Raw genomic sequence first — 19,968 nt, 5'->3', positions numbered from 1 at the left:
AGACCCCTTGTTTGGATGCTGATAACCTCCTGCGATGACCCTCCCCCACCTGCAGAGACTGGGAATGGGCTGAGTGTTGGGAGGTCCCCTTCCAGCAAGGCAACTGGGGCCCAGGCCCCAGGTCCTAGCCCAGGGCCATGAGGGTAGAGGATCCCCCAGTTCTCCACCCTCCCCCAGGCCCAGGGCCACCCTGGGTGCTGCCACAGTGCCACCTGGCGGTCCCTAGGGAAACATCACCCAGCACAGGAAGAAGCCACACAAGAGCTGCAAAAACTCCACACCACTTTATTTCAACCTTTATCCAAAAATGTAAAAACTATTAAAAATGTGTAGTTCTGAGCTTCAGGCACTAACCTCCAATCCTCACAGGCAGGTGGGAAGAGAGGCCCCGGGCATGGTGCAAGATCAGAAAACCAGGGCTGTGTGGAGCACAGGCCCTCGCCTAGCACCAAAGACCCACGTCCCTCCCACCCAACCCCCACCCAAGCTCTCCTCTTCAAGGAAGAAACATTTACAATTGTTGAAACTTGTAGGGGAACAGGGTGCATGGCGGTGCATGGCGCATGGAGCTGACCTGAAAAGAGGAAACAAGGAATCAGCATCTAGGCCCTCACCTGCTTCTCCTGCCGCTTCCCAGAGCCTGCTGGGCACTTCTCCCCACAACTCACCAAGGAGGGCTAGGGCCTGCCCCCCTGCTTTTTGGCAGGAAGGATGGGGCACAGCTCAGCTTCTTCCTCATCACTGTCCTCTTCCTCTTCCTCGCTCTCCTCCTCAGAAACATCATTGCTCATCGTAACTGGTGAACACACAAGCAGTACAAGGATGGGGTGTTAAGACCAGACCCTTTCACACCGCATGCCATTTCTTCATGCCGTGGTGTTAGGCTTACAGGGACCCTGACCTCCCAGTGCTTATGGGCTAGGTGAGAAGAACCTCAGACCCTAAACTGGTCACAAAGAGCCAAAGGAGTCTTCATTACTGGAGCTGGAGAAGTTGGGCCATGTTCCATGGAGGAGGTAGGCTTGAGTAGACAGAAAGGAGAGGGCATGTCATGCACAGGGCACAGCGTGGAGGGCACGCAGACCTGTACAGGGCTGCACTGGGAGATGAGAGTGGGATGGGGCAGGAGTGCGGAGTGGGGGAAGCCTGATGGGAGAGTCTACTGGAAGCAAAGGAGAGGGCCCTCCCCTCTTCTCACCAATCTGGTGCCGCCCAGTGATCCGCACAGGGCCAGAGCCCGACTTCAGGCGGAAGGTTACAGGTGGTTGGAGCTGGAAGTCATCCAGACTGAGCTGGGAGGAAGACAAGGATGAAGGCCTGGCCCACTCCTAGCCCACCCCACACTGTAATGAGTACTAACGTCCTCAATCCCCTCACCACTACCACCAACACCAAGGCAGAGCTGGGGAACTCACCATGGGTTGGCAGGACAGCTTGAGGTTGGCCACAGGGACTGCGATCTCCTGATGGTCATGGTTCCGGGCCACAACTTCTACCACATTACACTCGTCTTTGGCTCCCTCGGTGAGGCAGAGCTGGGAACGGTACACAGGGCCTCAAGGTCTCCTCAAGCGAGGGTTGACACCACAAGTAAAGGCATCTACCCTAGCACCTGCCCAGCCTCAGAGGTCCCGGTTCACCTGGCAGGGGAGCCGCCCATGCCGGGGGGGTTAGGCTGAGGAGGTGTCTCCAAGTAAAGGGGATCCGGGGGTTGGGTAGAGACCTATATTGCCGCCTGGGCTTATTCATTAAAACCCCATTCCCCTGCCCCTCACCATGGTTAGTGCCAGCACGTGCTCCGCATCATCCTCTTCCTCTACCTTAAAGGTGAAGGAGCGGGTGTGGCCGGAGAGCTCACAGCCTGGTAGAAATAACAGTGAGTATGCCTGAGCGTGTGTACGGCGCTGGGCAGCGGGGGATGTCACCAACCCGCCGTCACGTGTAACCTTAGGCGGACGGGTCATTTACACGTCCACCTCCGTCTCTTCTCAGAACACCGGGGGCGCTCTGCCGTGGGCCTCGCGCAACACATCTGGGGCAGGGATCTCGCCGCCCCCTTCGGCTGTGCGTGCCAGGCCCCCTCTCCTGCGGGAACAGCAAAGCAGCCCTCCGCCCACACCCACGCCGTGAAACCCTCCGCATTCCCGCCTCACATCCCTACCTCTTACCGCCCCAGTACCACCCTCAGCCTCTCCCTTCCCTAATACCGAAGAAAAAACTGTCCATAGTGACCGGGGCCGGGACCCGTAGGCCCCCTACACCCCCGGCCCGCGTTCGGCTTTCCTGACTCAAAAACGCTAAGGCAGCTGCAGTGCCGGCGGCCATGCTGCAAAGGCCTTCTTCAAACTCCGCCCCCGACACGCACAAAGCCGGGGACCCTCGGCCAGTTCCGGCCCCGCCCATTAAAGGAGACGCTCCGTCCTGGAAAAGGCGCCGAGACCCCGCAGCCCTACCCGGAGCCCGCAGCTTCTGCTTATATTATTATCAAGACCGAAGAGAAAGGAAGTAACATCACAGAAGAATGGATTTGGGATTTATGTTAACATCCTTGCTCATTTCCACGACTATGAGGGTGTCCACTTCCCCAAGCTCCTCGCTCTGTGTCGGGTGTCTCCCACTCTTCCAACCCAGGGTAAGCTTTCGTTAAAGGAGGTATAGATACAAAAATGTAAACCCTTCTTACTTCTGCCAGCAAAGGTGGGGTTCAGGGCAGTGCTTTTCTGCCACAAGCAAAGGAAATGCACTCAGATTGTCTGCCTCAAAAGAGCCGAGGAGCCTTAAGTTCCAGCAATTTCCATCCCAACACGTCTGTTCTGTCTGTCCTCTCCTAGATATTCTTCCTGCTCTAAAGACCCTGCAACTTGCTATGCCTTCACTGGCCTTAGCTGCTGGCACTTGCTAGCAGAGGACTAGTTAGCTCATGTGTGTTGCTGTTCCTGGCCCACCCACACTTTTTGAGCTTTTAATTCCAAATCATCCAGGAATATATTTGCGCCCTGGATTATTTTGTCAATTTATGCTACTCGCGCCATCTTTCGCCTTTTAAGAATCAGGCAAACTGTATGCTTTCTTCCTAATAGATGGCAAAAACTCAAACTAGAGGCCCTATTTCACATCCAGGTTATAACTGTGGCAAGAGGGTGGGGTGGCTTGGCTAAGAACTAGTCTACTTTTCTTAGCTCTTGCCTTAAGGAAAATCTGGAAGTCTTAACTGGTGATGGAGGTAGGGGAGGACTGCCTTCAAGATCCAATCTCTAACTTGGAACAGCTGTGGAGAGGAGGAATACCTGCTTGTAGGTGAGGCATGAAAGAGGAGAAAAGGTAGGGGGCAGACAGGAAATAGATTCACACAATACAACACGACAAGCATTCACTTCAAGTTTTATTTTTGCCTCTTGCATGGTCTTTTACAGTTCGTTTTCTACAGGAACTGAGCTCTGATCTAAACAATCAATAAAAATGTCATTCCAACCTTAATATTCATAACCAGGAAATAGCATATCACTTCATGATTCTAGAGTGATGAAAGCAAGACCAGGGCATCTGTTTCACAGTTAACCTGTGACCAGACCAGCCAACATGATTACTAAAAGCCAAGATAAAACCAAAAGTAAACTTGCTAAAAAATCCTGATTCCATGAGGTTAACTCTGAAATCCTCCAGACAAAATGCCAGAATTGTCCACTAGTGTTAAAGACGGGAAAACTCAGCTGTCTTACTGTCTGGTAGGGGTCTTCCCTTCATCTCAAGCCCTCAAAAATGCAAACTTGGTTCCGGCTTTACAACATACCATATCCTTCTATCAGTTAAAGGTTTCTAACCTAAAAACCTTCTCTCCTTTCTTCCCACCTATTTAGTGCATACTCAAAGGCTTTGGTTGGAAGTCACTAGGTACCACCAGGTACAATGCTTTAGGGCTCTCTCAAAGCCAACACTGGTGGAGTTCTGTGAAAGAAAACTGAAGTTTCTTTCTCTTTACCCCTCTCCCCTCACTCAGCTCGAAGTTAAACAGCTGATGCAAAACTACAGAGAAGCAAGATAACAAAATACTGTTATGAATCTATGGAGAAATCAGCCAGCCATGATGAAAAAATGAGTCCTGCAGACTATCTGCCAGCTTCATGCTCAGAACCCTTAAAAACACAGAATCTAAATTAATAAACACATGAAGCTTTCACAATCTGGTTAAAGGAAAAAGGTAACTGTAAATAACTGGTTAAAGTGTGCTCATTCTTTCAGAAATTAGATACAAACATGCAAGAATTAAAGACTCTGATTTAATCAAATCAGTAGTAACAGGTCTTGAGATTAAAGAACAACTGACCTGAGGGCAAATGGGACCAATCAGTTCCCGCACCCTACCTGACATGTCAAATCCAACGTTTCACATGCTGACCTAATATTGAGGTTAATTTCCAGAAGTAACTGCGCTTTTCAACAGATTAAGTCCTACAAAATTAGGCTCTCGTACCCCAAATGGTCATGGCCTACGCCTAGGTGGGAGGCACTTTAAAAATAATAAAACTTCAAAAAGAACAAAAACAACCCCAAACCCAAAGACAAAAGTAAAGAAAATCCACTTTTCACTGGTTTACATTATTCAAAGTGCCATTCTGAACCAACACCCTTTCATTTATAGAGGAAAAAAATTTACAAAAACAGTAAACACAAAGGATAGTCAGGTTACAGCTAGTTTATATACAAAGAAATTTACAAGTTTGCCAATTGTAGGCTTTTGCCACAAACAAATGCACATTTGTCCCTACAAAGTACAACATGCCTGAACCAACAGTCATTACTGGAGACAACTGGCCACAGCTTTACAAAAAGCAGAATAACTGCCCCAAATTGAAATTATTCAGCTTAAACTAATGCCACAACCATCCCACTTGGAATCACTCCACCCTGACACTTCTGAAACCCACTCTTTCATCTCTGCCATGTCCCCAAAGACTGAGACATTTCACTCAATAAACCAAGGAAGATGACAGATGTTATTTTGATTACTCTCAGGTGAGAAACGCAACCACACTGGATGCAGAAAATAGTGCTGACTACATTTATTGAAGACTCTCTCCCTGTATAAGCCTGTGTAAAAGGTCTCAGCACCTAACACAAGACTCAAAAAGGAAGCCCACATCTCTCTTTCATACAGGATTTGCTGCAATACTATATTCTTCCAACCAGTGAGTAGTCTGAAAGTGTGATGGGTGAGTTTTACATAGTCTTCTTTGTTTCGAATCCAATTGGCTGATTTGTTACCACTCTAGAGGCTGAACTGTATGAAGACCTCAACTACCACTCACAAGGTGCAGTCAAGAGACTTTTGGACAGTTCACAGTGTCAACAAATGTCACAGGCTCCGACCAAGTATAACCACATCCTTTGGAAATCCTTCCATTTTTGCAATTTCAAAACATCCTAACTTGCTGTAGAATTCCAGAATTCTTTTATCATCTGGTCTCACTTCACAGAAAGCTCCCCGGGAGCCTAGAAATAAAACAAATATTCAAAACATAAATAAGTCACTTAATTAGTATAATTATAGATATAAAACTATAATCTTCGATATGGTTAATATAAACAGGGCTTGTCTATCTATACCAGCTCCTACATTCCACACAATTAAAAAAATTCATGGCCAGGCGCGGTGGCTCACGCTTGTAATCCCAGCACTTTGGGAGGCCAAGGCGGGCGGATCATGAGGTCAGGAGATCGAGACCACGGTGAAACCCCGTCTCTACTAAAAAAAAATACAAAAAATTAGCCGGGCGTAGTGGCGGGCGCCTGTAGTCCCAGCTACGCGGAGAGGCTGAGGCAGGAGAATGGCGTGAACCCGGGAGGCGGAGCTTGCAGTGAGCCGAGATCGCGCCACTGCACTCCAGCCTGGGCGACAGAGCGAGACTCCGTCTCAAAAAAAAAAAAAAAAAAAAAATTCATATTCAAAAAATTCAATAATGAGTGGTGTGAGCCACTGCACCTAGCTTCCCCCCAATCCGAGACAGAATCTTGTTCTGTTGGAGTGCAGTGGCAAGATCACGGCTCACTGCAACCTCCGCCTCCTGGCTTCAAGCAAGTCTCCTGCCTCAGCCTCCCGAGTAGCTGGGATTACAGACACCTGCCACCACTCTTTTTTTTTTTTTTTTTTTGGAGACAGAGTCTTGCTCTGTTGCCCAGGCTGGAGTGCAGTGGCGCGATATCTGCTCACTGCAAGCTCCGCCTCCCGGGTTCACGCCATTCTCCTGGCTCAGCCTCCTGAGTAGCTGGGACTACAGGCTCCCGCCACCACGCCCGGCTAATTTTTTGTATTTTTAGTAGAGACGGGGTTTCACCGCGTTAGCCAGGATGGTCTCCATCTCCTGACCTTGTGATCCGCCCGCATCAGCCTCCCAAAGTGCTGCGATTACAGGCGTGAGCCACCGTGCCCGGGCCATACCTGCCACCACTCTTAATAGAGACAGGGTTTCACCATGTTGGCCAGGCTGGTCTCGATCTCTTGACCCTGTGATCCGCCCACCTCAGCCTCCCAAAGTGCTGCAAGCCACCACGCCCGGCCTTTTTTTTTTTTTTTTTTTTTTTAATTAGGTAGAGATGGAGTCTCAGCTATATTGCCCAGGCTGGTCTCAAACTCCAGGACTCAAGTGATCCTTCCACTTCGGCCTCCTGAAGTGCTAGGATTACAAGCATGAGCCACCAACCCCAACCAGCATTTCTCAATTATTAATACACATGCAATTCTTCACCACTAATTAATTCAGAAACCAAATCATAAAAGGTGGGAAAAGCAGTATAAATTTACAATTCACTTCTTTCCTTTTATATCTAAAAATATACAGTTCTTTCCCTATCTTGCCCAAATACCACCAACTCCACAAATATGTGAGTACTCACCATTAGCCTTCAGTGAAGACAGGAGGCAAGCCATCATGCTTTTGGCCACACTTGGGTCAGTTACTTTTTTGTGAATGTCCATCTTTATCAGAGAAGGGAAATTAGCAAGGAAAGTTTCTGGCAGTACTTCCTGTTCTTCATGGAAACTCAACATTATTTTCTGGAAAAATTAGAATCTCTTGACTTTCACAATAGTTACGCATTAGATATCTAACCCAACTACAGAACTTAGCAACAAGAAAGCAATATGTAATAACTCTTCCAGTCACTATGTAAGTTATCTCACACAGGATTGTCCTATAATTCTAGCTGAAGCATTTTCACTTTCTTTTTTTTTGAGACAGGATCTCCTTCTGTTGGCCAGGCTGGAGAGAGGCAGGCATTCTCTCCGCGTGCACATGCTCTCTCTCTCTCTCTCTCTCTCTCTCTCCCTATTTATATCGTCAGGGCTGGTCTCGAATTCCTGGGCTCAAGTGATCCTTCTATCTCAGCCTCCTGAAGTGCTAGAATTACAGGTGTGTGCCGCTGTGCCTGGCCACTGTTTTCACTTTTAAAAAGCTTGGGCCAGAGATCGAGACCATCCTGGCTAACACAGTGAAACCCTGTCTCTACTAAAAAAAATACAAAAAAATTAGCAGGTTGTGTTGGCGGGCGCCTGTAGTCCCAGCTACTCAGGAGGCTGAGGCAGGAGAATGGCGTGAACCCAGGAGGCGGAGCTTGCAGTGAGCCGAGATGGCGCCACTGCACTCCAGCCTGGGCAACAGAGCGAGATTCCGTCTCAAAAAAAAAAAAAAAAAAAAAAAGTTTGGGTTGGGCCTGGTGGCTCACGCCTGTAATCCTAGCACTTTGGGAGGCTGAGGCAGGCAGACTGCTTGAGCTCAGGAGTTTGTGACCAGCCTGGGCGACAAAGTAAAACCCTGTCTCTACTAAAAACATAAAAAGTTAGCCAGGCATGGCGGCGTGTGCCTGTAGTCCCAACAACTAGGGAAGCTGAGGCAGGAGAATTGCTTGAACCCAGGAGGCAGAGGTTGCAGTAGGCTGAGATCCCACCACTGCACTCCAGCCTGGGTGAAAAAAAAAAAAAGTTTGTCTGGCCAGGCGTGGTGGCTCACTCACACTTGTAATCCCAGAACTTTGGGAGGCCGAGACAGGTGAATCACGAGGTCAGGAGTTTGAGACCAGCCTGGCGAACATCGTGAAACCCCGTCTCTAGTAAAAATACAAAAATTGGCTGGGCCTAGTGGTGGGCGCCTGTAATCCCGGCTACTCGGGAGGCTGAGGCAGGAGAATCGCTGGAACCCGGGAGGTGGAGGTTGCAGTGAGCCGAGATCGCGCCACTGCACTCCACCCCAGGCGACGGAGGGAAACTCCATCTCAAAAAAAAAAAAAAAAAAAGTCTAAATGCTATGTGGTATTGGATCCTGGAACAGGAAAAGGACGTTAGCAGAAAAAACTGGTGAATAAAGTTTGGTGTCTGATTAATAATATACCCATGTGGGTTACTCAAGACTTCACAAATACAGAAAATGGATAAGGAGTACACAGAAACTCCGTCTTAACTCTGCAACTTTTCTGTAAATCTAAAATCATTTAAAATACATAAAAATTAAGTATTCCTTATACAAAAATGTGTAAATTTTATTTATATTTTACAATTTTTAAAAAGTTCTCATGCTGAAAAGTGTCAGATGTGGAACAGCAATACATCAGCAGCTCAATCACCAGCATAGTGTCAATGTAATCCTAAGTAAGCGAGGCAACACCAAACCAGCCTTTTGTTACACAGCCATGTGACTAAGCGCAGAAGGTAAAATATAGAAATAAACTATGAAGAAAATGAGGCCAGGTGCGGTGGCTCACGCCTATAATGCCAGCACTTTGGGAGGCTGAGGAGGGCGGATCACCTGAGGTCGGGAGTTCGAGACCAGCCTCACCAACATGGAGAAACCCCATCTCTATTTAAAATATAAAATTATCTGGGCGTGGTGGCACACGCCTGTCATCTCAGCTACTCGAGAGGCTGAAGCAGGAGAACTGCTTGAACCTGAGAGGTGGAGGTTGCGGTGAGCCAAGACTGGGTCACTGCACTCCAGCCTGGGCAACAAGAGTGAGACTCTGTCTCAAAAAAAAAAAAAAAAAAAAAAAAAGACTGAATACTTTGGTGTGGAGAGGGGTAGAGAATTTTAGAAAAGGAGAAGAGAAACAACATAGAAGAAAAGAAAAAAGTATCACAAGTAGGGGTCCAAATATCTTGTTTACTGTGCATAAAAACTATCCTCAAGAAAGAACTATCTAAAAAATGCATATACTGGCCAGGCACAGTGGCTCATGCTTGTAATCCTAGCACTATGGGAGGCCAAGGCAGGCGGACTGCTTGAGCTCAGGAGTTTGAGACCAGCCTGGGCAGCATGGCGAAACCCCATCTCTACAAAAAAAAAAATACAAAAAAGTTAGCTGGTGCGTAGTGGCTTGCACCTGTAGTCCCAGCTACTTGCAGGGCTGATCCAAGAGGGTAACTTGAGCCTGGGAGGTCAAGGCTGCAGTGAGCCATGTTTGTGCTATTGCATTCCTGGGTGACAAGGTGAGACACTGTCTCAAAACAACAACAACATACACTGATGTATAAACCAAAATAATCATATAATGTGTTGGCCAACATGAGGCATAAAACTTTTTTGGAGATGAAAAATGTATTTCAGTTGGGACAGCACAGACTTATTAAGAAGTGCTCCTATCACAAAGTAGACTCTCAAGAGAAGCTCACTCTTATTTTTAAATCACAATGTAGAATGCATTATTCAGAAGGCAAGTTATTAACCTTCTGACAAACCACCAAATAGATTTAAATTACTTAAATTGTCCTGAGTACTCAATAAAATGACCATAGTATCTTTTTTTTTTTTTTTTTTTTTTTTTTTGAGACAGAGTTTCACTCTGCTGCCCCGGGTGGAGTGCAGTGGCGCAATCTTGGCTCACTGCAACCTCTGCCTCCTGGGTTCAAGCAATTCTCCTGCCTCAGCCTCCTAAGTAGCTGGGATTACAGGCGCCCATCACCACACCCAGCTAATTTTTTTTGTATTTTTAGTAGAGATGGAGTTTCACCACGTTGGCCGGGCTGGTCTTGAACTCCTGACTTCAGGTGATACACCCGCCTTGGCCTCCCAAAGTGCTGGGATTACAGGCACGAGCCACCGTGCCTGGCCAAGACCATAACATCTTTAAGTACGAAACTTTACAACAAAGAGGAAAAAAATGTTCTTTGTCTTTACTGTGTTTTCACCTGATGAAATATTACAACAGTACTCTCAAATAAAAAATTGTCCCAATATTGGGGAAACAGCGAAAAATGTCATGCTAAGAATAAGCCATAAGAATTCTTTCTGCAAGAAAACTAATTTAGAAAGCACTAAGATTTTATGATGTATCTACATACTTTTCCATTTTAGTAAGTACTTTAATAAAAAATAAAAATAAATAAAAAAGACCATTACCATAGTGTAATTCTTAACCTGTGTATTACCTCAGCCTCAGAGAGTTCCTTGTCACCATTTGGCTTGGTATACTTCTCCTGCATGAAGGGGATCCAGGAAATTTTACATTTTTTAATAAAGGGGGTCACATCTACAGTGCCCAGGGCATAACCACATATGCCATCTTCATCTTCTAGGACAAAGCAGTAATCCAGGCTGAGGGAAAGCAGCCCTCCTACTAACCTGCTCAGAAGGAAAGAGGCCACAGTAAACTTTTAAGTTGCTAATATAAAATTCAGACTTCAGTGATGCAAGACCCACTGTACTTGAATGAACTTACAGAAGCTACATTTGGTGTAAGAAACTGGAAATGCACACATATTCAGATTTTACTAAAGCCAAAGTGGGATTTAAAATAAGTAAATATATTTCCAGTCATCACCTCCCCTCAACCTGATAAGCCTGGCTACGAAAGGTCTACTCTCAAATCCAAATACTTATCACATACTTGTCTCCAATAAGATCAGGCTGACTCTGAAAGGGTAAACCCACTCCATCGTCATACATTTCTCTGCAAATCTTGTACACGGATGCCTGAAAATATAATCTAGTTAAGCAACACATCAAGAAAAATGGCAGCAGAATCTAACAATATAACTTACAAGTCAGTCTGGGGAGGGAGTAACAAAATGGCCTATCAGAAACATCTATCAGAAATATCACCTCTTCTTTGTAAAATAAAGATTTATTCATTGAGGCAGATTTGTAAAACCAGCAAAAAACAGCAAGGTTTTAGGAATACTGAGAATTGGCTTTTGCAGAGGATGGTTTTTTTTGTTTGTTTTTTGAGACAGTCTTGCTGTCACCAGGCTGGAGTGCAGTGGCGCAATCTCGGCTTGCTGTGGCCTCCGCCTCCTGGGTTCGAGCAATTCTCTTGCCTCAGCCTCCTGAGTAGCTGGGATTACAGGTGCACGCCACTACACCCAGCTAATTTTTATATTTTTAGTAGAGACGGGGTTTCGCCATGTTGGTCAGGATAGTCTCGATCTCCTGACCTCGTGATCCGCCTGCCTTGGCCTTCCAAAGTGCTGGTATTACAGGGTGAGCCACTGCACCCAGCCTGCAGAGGATGATTTTTGATAGTAAGTTGTGGATTCAAAGGCCAGCAAACCTTGAGGTATAGTCTCTTGACTTTCTATATATTAAGGATACTTCTAAAATGTTTAAACCTGTCACTGCCTTTTTTTTATTTTTTATTTTTGAGATGGAGTCTCATTCTGTTGCTCAGGCTGCATTTGTGCAATCTCGGCTCACTACAACCTCCACCTCCTGGGTTCAAGTGATTCTCCTGCCTCTGCCTCCCAATTCGCTGGGATTACAGGCATGCGCCACCATACCCATCTAATTTTTTTTTTGAGATGGAGTCTCACTCTGTTGCCTAGGCTGGAATGCAATGGCACGATCTTGGCTCACTGCAACCTCTGCCTCTCAGGCTCAAGTAATTCTCCGGCCTCAGCCTCCAGAGTAGCTGAGATTATAGGCACCCGCCACCACGCCCAGCTAATTTATTATTATTTTTTAAATTTAATTTAATTTTTTATTTTTTGAGACAGAGTCTCGCTCTGTCGTCCCAGGCTGGAGTGCAGTGGCATGATCTCGGCTCACTGCAAACTCTGCCTCCCGTGTTCAAGCCATTGTCCGGCCTCAGCCTTCCGAGTAGCTGGGACTATAGGTACCCGCCACCACACCCAGCTAATTTTTTTTGTATTTTTAGTAGAGACGGGGTTTCACCGTGGTCTCAATCTCCTGACCTCGTGATCTGCCTGCCTCGGCCTCCCAAAGTGCTGGGATTACAGGCGTGAGCCACCATGCCCGGCCTAATTTTATTTTTAATAGAGACAGGGTTTCACCATGTTGGTCAGGCTGGTCTTGAACTCCTGACCTCAGGTGATTTGCCCACCTCGGCCTCCCAAAGTGCTGGGATTACAGACGTAAGCCACCACCGCCTGGCCCTGTTAAACAGTCTTGCTTTTTTTCTTTAGCTGATTGTCAACAGCCTGTAGGTACTTCACGATTGAAAGAAATTACAGAAAACCAATATATTAGAGAAAACTAGTCTAAGGACAACACATCATTTAGACACATTAACTATTTTGTAACTCCAACTCTGAATACATTTCATCTGACTTTCTCAAGGGAGAAATTAAAGAACTTGGCACAAGATGTTAAAAGTCTAAACTCCTTAGATTTTTCCTTAAATTTCTCAAGATACATTGAATGTTTTAATGAACTTTCTCCATCTAAAGTTTGCAGTTTTAAGACAGAAGGATTCTTAGGCCGGGCGCAGTGGCTCACGCTTGTAATCCCAGCACTTTGGGAGGCTGAGGCGGGCGGACCACGAGGTCAGGAGATCGAGACCACGGTGAAACCCCGTCTCTACTAAAAATACAAAAAATTAGCCGGGCGTGGCGGCGGGGGCCTGTAGTCCCAGCTACTCGGAGAGGCTGAGGCAGGAGAATGGCGTGAACCCGGGAGGCAGAGCTTGCAGTGAGCCGAGATTGCACCACTGCACTCCAGCCTGGGCGACAGAGCGAGACTCCGTCTCAAAAAAAAAAAAAAGACAGAAGGATTCTTTTAACCAGTGAGTTCAAAGGTAAGTTTACCCATACACCAAGTTGGTAGGTAGAGAGACAATTACCTCATCTTTAGGAAAATAAGGTCTGATAGTATAAACTTTGGAGGTAGGAGTCAGTGGAGGTGGCTGAAAAAAGAGATCATTTGCCCCATCAATTGGCAGCAAACGCTGTGGGAAGAAAAAAAAGGAGATGGATTAGTGTGGGGAAGGTATCCATTTTTTTAAATGGGTGTGCACTGCAGATTACCAACTTATATTAACTGGCTACTGCAGGCAGACCTAAAGAAGAGGGGTGTACTATGCTTTACTAATAGAAATACCTCTTTGCTGGGGGAGGGGAGTGCTTCTGAATAGAAATTACCCACTCTGAGTTACAGCTTTAGTGGCATATTAATGGGGATTTAAATTTACAGTAAAAACAAAAACAAAAACAAAAACAAACCTATTCCAATTATGACAGGTCTATTTTTTTTTTAAACCTATCTTAGACCATCTCTCTACGATAAGATGGCAGAACAGAATGTCAGGAGGAGAGGTTTGGTCTGAAGAGGGTTATCTGTCCAGGAGACGCTTTATCCCCAAAGCAATGCGCTTCAGTTTGCTGTGCGCAGCAGAGCACCTGTTGGGGGGAGAAAAGTAGAGCACCTAGAAAGTCCATGAACAAATTCCAGCAGCAAAAAAACTTCATATTTTGTTCATATTTTCAGCAATGGACAATTCTTTCAAGCACACTATATTTATAAAATAATTGGATAAATATCCAAAAGCTCTTTCACCATTTATTTGCATAATTACTATTTTTTGTTCGTGGAGTTTCCACTGGCAGACAAGCATGCGCGCATTGTGCATTGCGGGCGCAGATTAAAATGCTGTGCGACCTGCAAAGAAACAATGTGAAGTGTATACCTAGAGCCGCTGCGCTTCGCAGGCGCGGGGGGGATTGGCAGCATCTCCTTCAGAAATTACTGTGAAAGAGGAGGAAAATTTGATTTAAAAATCCAGCTATGTCAACTAAATTGAATTTGGGACTAGAAAGCCTTCGGCAGACCAATCCTTCCAGCCATCTGATGCGCAACATAAGGTTTCTCATAAAACAAAGAAAATGTCAATTCAGTTGTGAATTCATATTGATACCTGGAACTCTCCTGCTAGACCACCTCTAAAGGCCCAGGGTTCTTGGTCTCCAATTAAGAATTGTGCTGAAGAATGACTACGACACCCTGTTGAGATCAGATCCAAGCGGAGAACGTTACGAGAAAGGGGATTTCCTGGGGTCTCAAATGTCCAACAAACTGACAAACACTTCGTGGAAATAGCTCTCTAACAATCATCAGGGTTTCAGGGCAAGGCTATGATAATAATTATTATTTTTAAAAATGGTAATGGCATTTCAATACTAATGTTCTTCCAATTAATGAATAATCAGTATTATCAGTTCTACTCTTTAATTACTGGAAGGAAAGTAAGTCCCAAGTTTGTCTGGGTCAACTTTATATATTCCCTAGATATTATACAAATCAAGCTAGCTGCTTGCTCTGTCATAAAATTACAGTAACTAATATGACTGATAATTAGACACTTTATTATCACAGCCCATGAAGGAATTAAACCTGTCTGAAGTCACATTTTACATTTTGAGGAAGGGTACAGGTAAGGGAAAAGGGCGGGGGAGGAGGATTAATCTTGTCAGAAAACTAAGGTCAGTAGAATAAAATACAAGAAATTAAGTTGACAAAATGAAACATAATGAGAAAAACTTTTTTGGACAAAAACAATTCAAAATCAGACTTGGCTAATAATACCAGTCTGACGGATTCTGAGAACTAAGGAGAGCCAATTGATGTTATTTTGCCCAGAGCTAAATATACTTTTCTGAAAAGTATGACAGTATCTGGTTCCTCTGACCAGCCATTATAATCTTGCAATACACTGAACATACACATGGAATACAGAAGTCACTATTTAAGGTCACCAGGTAACTTAATAGGCAATAACGCTAGCTAACAGTAAGACATAAAGGCAAATGTTTGGAGGCCAAATCAAAATCACTTGCCTAGTCTTCTGACAAGATAAAGCAGCGCAATATAGTTCTTTTCCATTGGAAGACAGCATTCTACCTCCTGTTCAAGTTAACAGTCTCATCAGTACAAGATATAGTGTGCTAGTCAGACAGTCCCAAAGCAAACCAATTTTTTGTTTACAATTCAGGCCCATTAAGAGATTGTATCTGGTTTGTCATTTTTCAAGGGTAGGGGTACTTTTAAAAAACATAAAATGTAGTATTTGTAAAATAAATATGAAACGGTCAAAATTTAGACTATAAGAGAACCTGTCCCATTCCGTAACTCAGTGTAATTTACACTGCAGGAAAAAAACTGTACCTCTCAAACTTTAAGATCAGCCAATTTCCCCTACCCCCTACTTTGAGACTACAACATAACTAGCACTTCCAACTATTACAATAAAAAGCTGCATGTACGAAGAGCTGTGTAAATGAAAACATGGTTAATGCCTCAGTCGCTGCGCAAACGTGACTTCAGTTCATGTCTACCGCCCTTAAATCTACCTGAGCTACCTCACAGATAGAACCTTGCAATTTAAACTAATTAATCATGACGCGCTGTGAACATCTGCCGCTGTCCATCCAATAGTAGTAGACACTTGTGCTGAGGATTCTCCCATCTGTACACAATGGGGAAGAAGATAATAGAAGTCATTAGTAATCAAAAGTACTGCATAGCCACATTGTTTAAAGGACTGAATGCCAGCTGGACTGGAGAGAGGAGGAAAAGGAAGGGTTCCAGTCAGTAAACTCCTGAAATTACTACAGAACCAAGAAAATACTCTCCCTGTCGTGAGCTTTTGTAAAGCTATGTGGATACGAAGATAATTACTTAAAACTTCTAAAATGTTATAAGGGGTGTCCAATCTTTTGGCTTCCCTGGGCCACATTGGAAGAACTGTCTTGGGCCACACATAAAATACACTAATGACAGCTGATGAGCTTAAAAAAAATAAAAAATAAACTCGCAATGTTTTAAGAAAGTTTACAAACTTGTGTTGAGCCACAGGTTGGACAAGCTTGCTGTAAGAGCTTGGGATTGTGTAAGAGGTATCTATATAATTTTGGAAAGCTACCACCATAAATGCTTAGTGCAGAGATAAACTCTGAGAAGAGAAAGAAACAATACTGTGTATAATCAAGAATTTAACTTTTAATAATTCTTATATTAAAAACTGAATATCAAATGTTTTCTGTAATACATTTCAAGCTCAATAATCCAGATTTCAGGTTCAAAATTCCTAAGGGCCTTAGAAACTTGTTTAAATCTCTGTAAGAATTAATTCTAAGAACCTGAGCAGAAACCTGGAAGGCAAATGTTGTCATCTAGCAACCAATAGTGAGGTCTCTGGAGCCTAAGGGTAGATGTCTCCCATGTACAGGAGCTATACAGAGCCTCCCCCCACCGCCCCACAAGATGAAGTCTCGCTCTGTCACCCAGGCTGGAGTGCAGTGACACGATCTCGGCTCACTGCAACCTCCATCTCCTGGGTTCAAGTGATTCTTCTGCCTCAGCCTACCCAACAGCTGGGACTACAGGCACGTGCCAGCACGCCCAGCTAATTTTTGTATTTTTAGTAGAGATGGGGTTTCACCATATTGGCCAGGCTGGTCTCAAACTCCTGACCTCGTGGTCTGCCCGCCTCGGCCTCCCTAAGTGCTGGGACTACAGGTTTGAGCCGCTGCGTGCGGCCAATATTTCCTTTATTTATTTATTTATTTATTTTTTGAGATAGAGTCTCCCTCTGTTGCCCAGGCTGGAGTGCAGTGGTGTGATCTCAGCTCACTGCAATCTCTGCCTCCTGAGTTCAAGCAATTCTCCTGCCTCAGCCTCTCAAGTAGCTGGGATTACAGGCATGCGCCACCATGCCTAGCTAATTTTTGTATTTTTTTAGTAGAGACAGGGTTTCACCATGTTGGCCAGGCTGGTCTCGAACTCCTGACCTCAAGTGATCCGCCCACCTCAGCCACCAAGAGCACTGGGATTACAGGGGTGAGCAACCGCGCCCGAAGCTATACAGAGCCTTTTAACATGAGGTCAAAATACTGTCTTCTACCTGTTATATACAGCAATACAAAAAAAGTTATATATTTTCAAATTAACAGAGACTTTACTTTTAGCAGCTAATTAGTTGTATCACAGGGAAACTTTTTTTTTTTTTTTTTAATATTTAAGAGCTCAAAGGTATACAGGCAGAAAGTGGAAAATCTCACTACTACTTTCTATTCTAAGCTCACGGTGTTTCAGATATCTATTTCACAACCAAGACCATGAAACCCATCATAGTATTTGTGACTACTATGAAAACTATGACATGTCAGTCAGCCTTGCTGCCTGCTGTGTGCTGTATGTAAGTCCATTACATATTCCTTATAGCTGGATTGAAAACCTGAAAATGAAATGAAGTCCCTAGAGAAACTTGGCCATGCTGGTGCTTTTTACCAAGTTTGACAATTAAAAAAAAAAAACATCAGTGTTCAAAGGAGACATACAAAAGTCCATTTAATGTAGCAGAGATGTTTAGGGGACTACAATTTCTATCCCCTGGTAAAAACCAATACTTGGTAGAAGGATAAAGAAAAAGCCACGTGAAATAATACTGAATAGCACCAGAATAGCCTTACACTAAAGCTCGCATGCGCACAGGGCTGGGAGGATGGTTTCCTCTTGCCAGGCCCCTTAGGTCATTTCAGCAATTGTTCTGTTAAACATAGCATTACTGTTATCAAGACACAGCAAGCAGCAGAAAGCTTATGGAGTCACATTTCATAGTGTCTCATCTCCAAATCAGATAAAAGTGGTATACAGGGTTCCATCCAGAAAGCATTCAGTCAGAGCAAGTTAAAGTCAGTACTTTCTAACATATTTTTAAGATACTTATGCTGAATTAGCCCAAGGGAGAAAAATTAATGTGCTTGATGTATTTACTAAGACTTGCATCTCAAGTCTTCAATAATGCCTACTTTTGAAAGAAACCTAGGCAACGAATTGAAAAGACTTGGAAACGTGCCAATTCCCTCAATGTTTTTCTCCCTGTGGGATAATCTTTTTAAAGGGACAATATATTTGAGGAGAAGAGATTATTCCTGGTGCACCTACCTAACCACTGTACAAAAGACTTCACCATAGACATTATACTCTTGATATCCCAAACATAGGAGTACATGTCATAAAGGATTGTCCTGTTGGCACAATTGGAGAGCCGAGTGAACATTCCCATCACTAGTCCACACATCTCTTCAAACTTGGCTGCTCGTGACCGCCATTCTTCAATCTATCGAAGATCAATAAAAAGACTCAAAAAATTGCAAGCTTAACAAAATAATCTGAGACACAGTTACACATTAAGCTGCTTATGTTGTCAGGTACTGGCAATTTATCTTAACCATTAAAAGTTATCATTTTGTGTCTCCCCAAACTGACAAATATTCCTAAAATAACACTGACCTTTCCTCATTCTTAACTAGAAGGGAAAACCATGAAACTGAAGGTACCAGATTTAGCAGAGTCCACATCCACTGTAAAGAACATACTTTTTTTGTTGTTGTTGTTGTTGTTTTTGAGACAGTTTCCCTCTCGTCACCCAGGCTGGAGTACAATGGCACGATCTCAGCTCACTGCAAACTCCGCCTCCCAGGTTCAAGCGATTCTCTTGCCTCAGCCTCCTGAGTAGCTGGGATTACAGATGCCCGCCACCACGCCCAGCTAATTTTTGTATTTTTAGTAGAGATGGGGTTTCACCATGTTGGCCAGGCTGATCTCAAACTCCTGACCTCAGGTGATCTGCCCGCCTCTGCCTCCCAAAGTTCTGGGATTACAGGCATGAGCCATCATACCCGGCCTAAAGAACATATTCTAAAACATGGTCAATTTTCTGTCAGTTACAGTGTACTCATTTAAGAACCTTCTCCACATTACCAGTATGAGGAACCACCCAGGCTTCAGCAGCAGGTACATTAAACATACTCACTTTTTCAGAGTCTTTTCCTTTGCAATTGACACTGACAACACTACTATTTGCTCGAAGCCATTGAAATTCCCGTAACATCTGTGCTCCTTTGGGTCCATGCTCATAAGGAAGGTAGAATAGATCAGCAAGTAACTGCAAATCCTCCAGGGTCACTGGTTCCGCAGTGTACAAAGGTTTTTCATTTGGACCTGGCACAAACTGCTCCTTGTTTGTCTGTTCATCAGTTTGCATGGGGGCAATGTCACTAATACAATCTTCTTGCATGGACATCTCTGGGGATTTTGATTCAGCTATGCTCTCTTTATCAGTGTCCATTGGTTTCAATTCCTCTGCCATTTTTGCTTCAACAATTTCACTCAGTATTTGATTGTCATTCTTGTGGTCCGTTTCTTCTTGTTTTTCCACTACCATGTCCATGGGTTCTTCATCAGGCTGTTTCTTTTCTTCTTCCTTGGTCAGAGTAGTAGGCTCACCACTCAAGGCTGCTCCCTGGCTCATAATGGGCTCCTGATAAACTGTTGTTACTACGGTTGTGGCATTTAAAGAGGGTGCTGCAACTAAAGGAGTCCCATCAACTACACTTGCTTTAGCTCCACTGTGTGCAACTTGCCTACCTACAAAAATAAATAAATGTATAAATAAAATGGTCATAGAGATAATCAGAATTAGAGACAGAACACATTAGATTCAGAAAGATGCTTTATCGTATTTGTTAAGTGGAACCTCAATTTTAGATCCAAATTAATTTGACCTCTAAGAAAAATGAGATTTCTCTATACTACTAGGGATGCAGGAATGGAAGGGGGTTGGGAGGTAATAAACATGCCAACATCTACTATTACATTTTCTTTTGAAAATTTCTATCTAAAAACCCTTTAATTACTTCAAAAAATGTTAAGAGAAATTAGCATTTCATCAAAATAAAAGCTAATATTTAAG

General features: G+C 44.2%; 2 protein-coding genes across 3 annotated transcripts in view; both read right to left on the bottom strand.

Annotated features, from left to right (window-relative positions):
• Window positions 1–265: 265 nt before the first annotated feature.
• On the bottom strand, window positions 266–3,312 carry NPM3 (nucleophosmin/nucleoplasmin 3). Its single transcript, XM_003255375.3, has 6 exons — window positions 2,208–3,312; window positions 1,776–1,861; window positions 1,416–1,535; window positions 1,199–1,292; window positions 669–796; window positions 266–574 (listed from the first exon to the last, which is right to left on the bottom strand). Exons 1-5 carry the CDS (start codon window positions 2,401–2,403, stop codon window positions 678–680), a joined length of 615 nt encoding a protein of 204 aa, XP_003255423.2. The 5' UTR covers window positions 2,404–3,312; the 3' UTR covers window positions 266–574; window positions 669–677.
• Window positions 3,313–3,369: 57 nt separating this feature from the next.
• The window catches only part of OGA (O-GlcNAcase), a 35,928-nt gene continuing 19,329 nt past the window's right edge, over window positions 3,370–19,968 (bottom strand). For both annotated transcript variants that reach the window (XM_030808071.1, XM_030808065.1), the window contains 8 exons: window positions 19,030–19,643; window positions 18,159–18,333; window positions 14,131–14,216; window positions 13,060–13,164; window positions 10,870–10,955; window positions 10,412–10,604; window positions 6,892–7,051; window positions 3,370–5,490 (listed from right to left, as the gene is read on the bottom strand). In XM_030808071.1, the coding sequence (XP_030663931.1) occupies window positions 5,354–5,490; window positions 6,892–7,051; window positions 10,412–10,604; window positions 10,870–10,955; window positions 13,060–13,164; window positions 14,131–14,216; window positions 18,159–18,333; window positions 19,030–19,643 (1,556 nt within the window). In that variant the 3' untranslated portion in view covers window positions 3,370–5,353. The remainder of the gene's footprint in view (window positions 5,491–6,891; window positions 7,052–10,411; window positions 10,605–10,869; window positions 10,956–13,059; window positions 13,165–14,130; window positions 14,217–18,158; window positions 18,334–19,029; window positions 19,644–19,968) is intronic.

This window comes from Nomascus leucogenys, chromosome 3 (genome assembly GCF_006542625.1).
Source record: "Nomascus leucogenys isolate Asia chromosome 3, Asia_NLE_v1, whole genome shotgun sequence".
In the NCBI taxonomy this organism is placed as follows: Eukaryota; Metazoa; Chordata; class Mammalia; order Primates; family Hylobatidae; genus Nomascus; species Nomascus leucogenys.
This window is presented reverse-complemented; position numbering and strand designations above follow the sequence as displayed.

Coding starts and splice junctions, on each gene's coding strand:
- NPM3 (XM_003255375.3), bottom strand. CDS start 2,403: ATGGGCGGGGCCGGAACTGGCCGAGGGTCCCCGGCTTTGTGCGTGTCG. Junction 1,536..1,775: donor ACGTGCTGGCACTAACCATG/GTGAGGGGCAGG, acceptor TACCGTTCCCAG/CTCTGCCTCACCGAGGGAGC. Junction 797..1,198: donor CACTGGGCGGCACCAGATTG/GTGAGAAGAGGG, acceptor TGTGTTCACCAG/TTACGATGAGCAATGATGTT.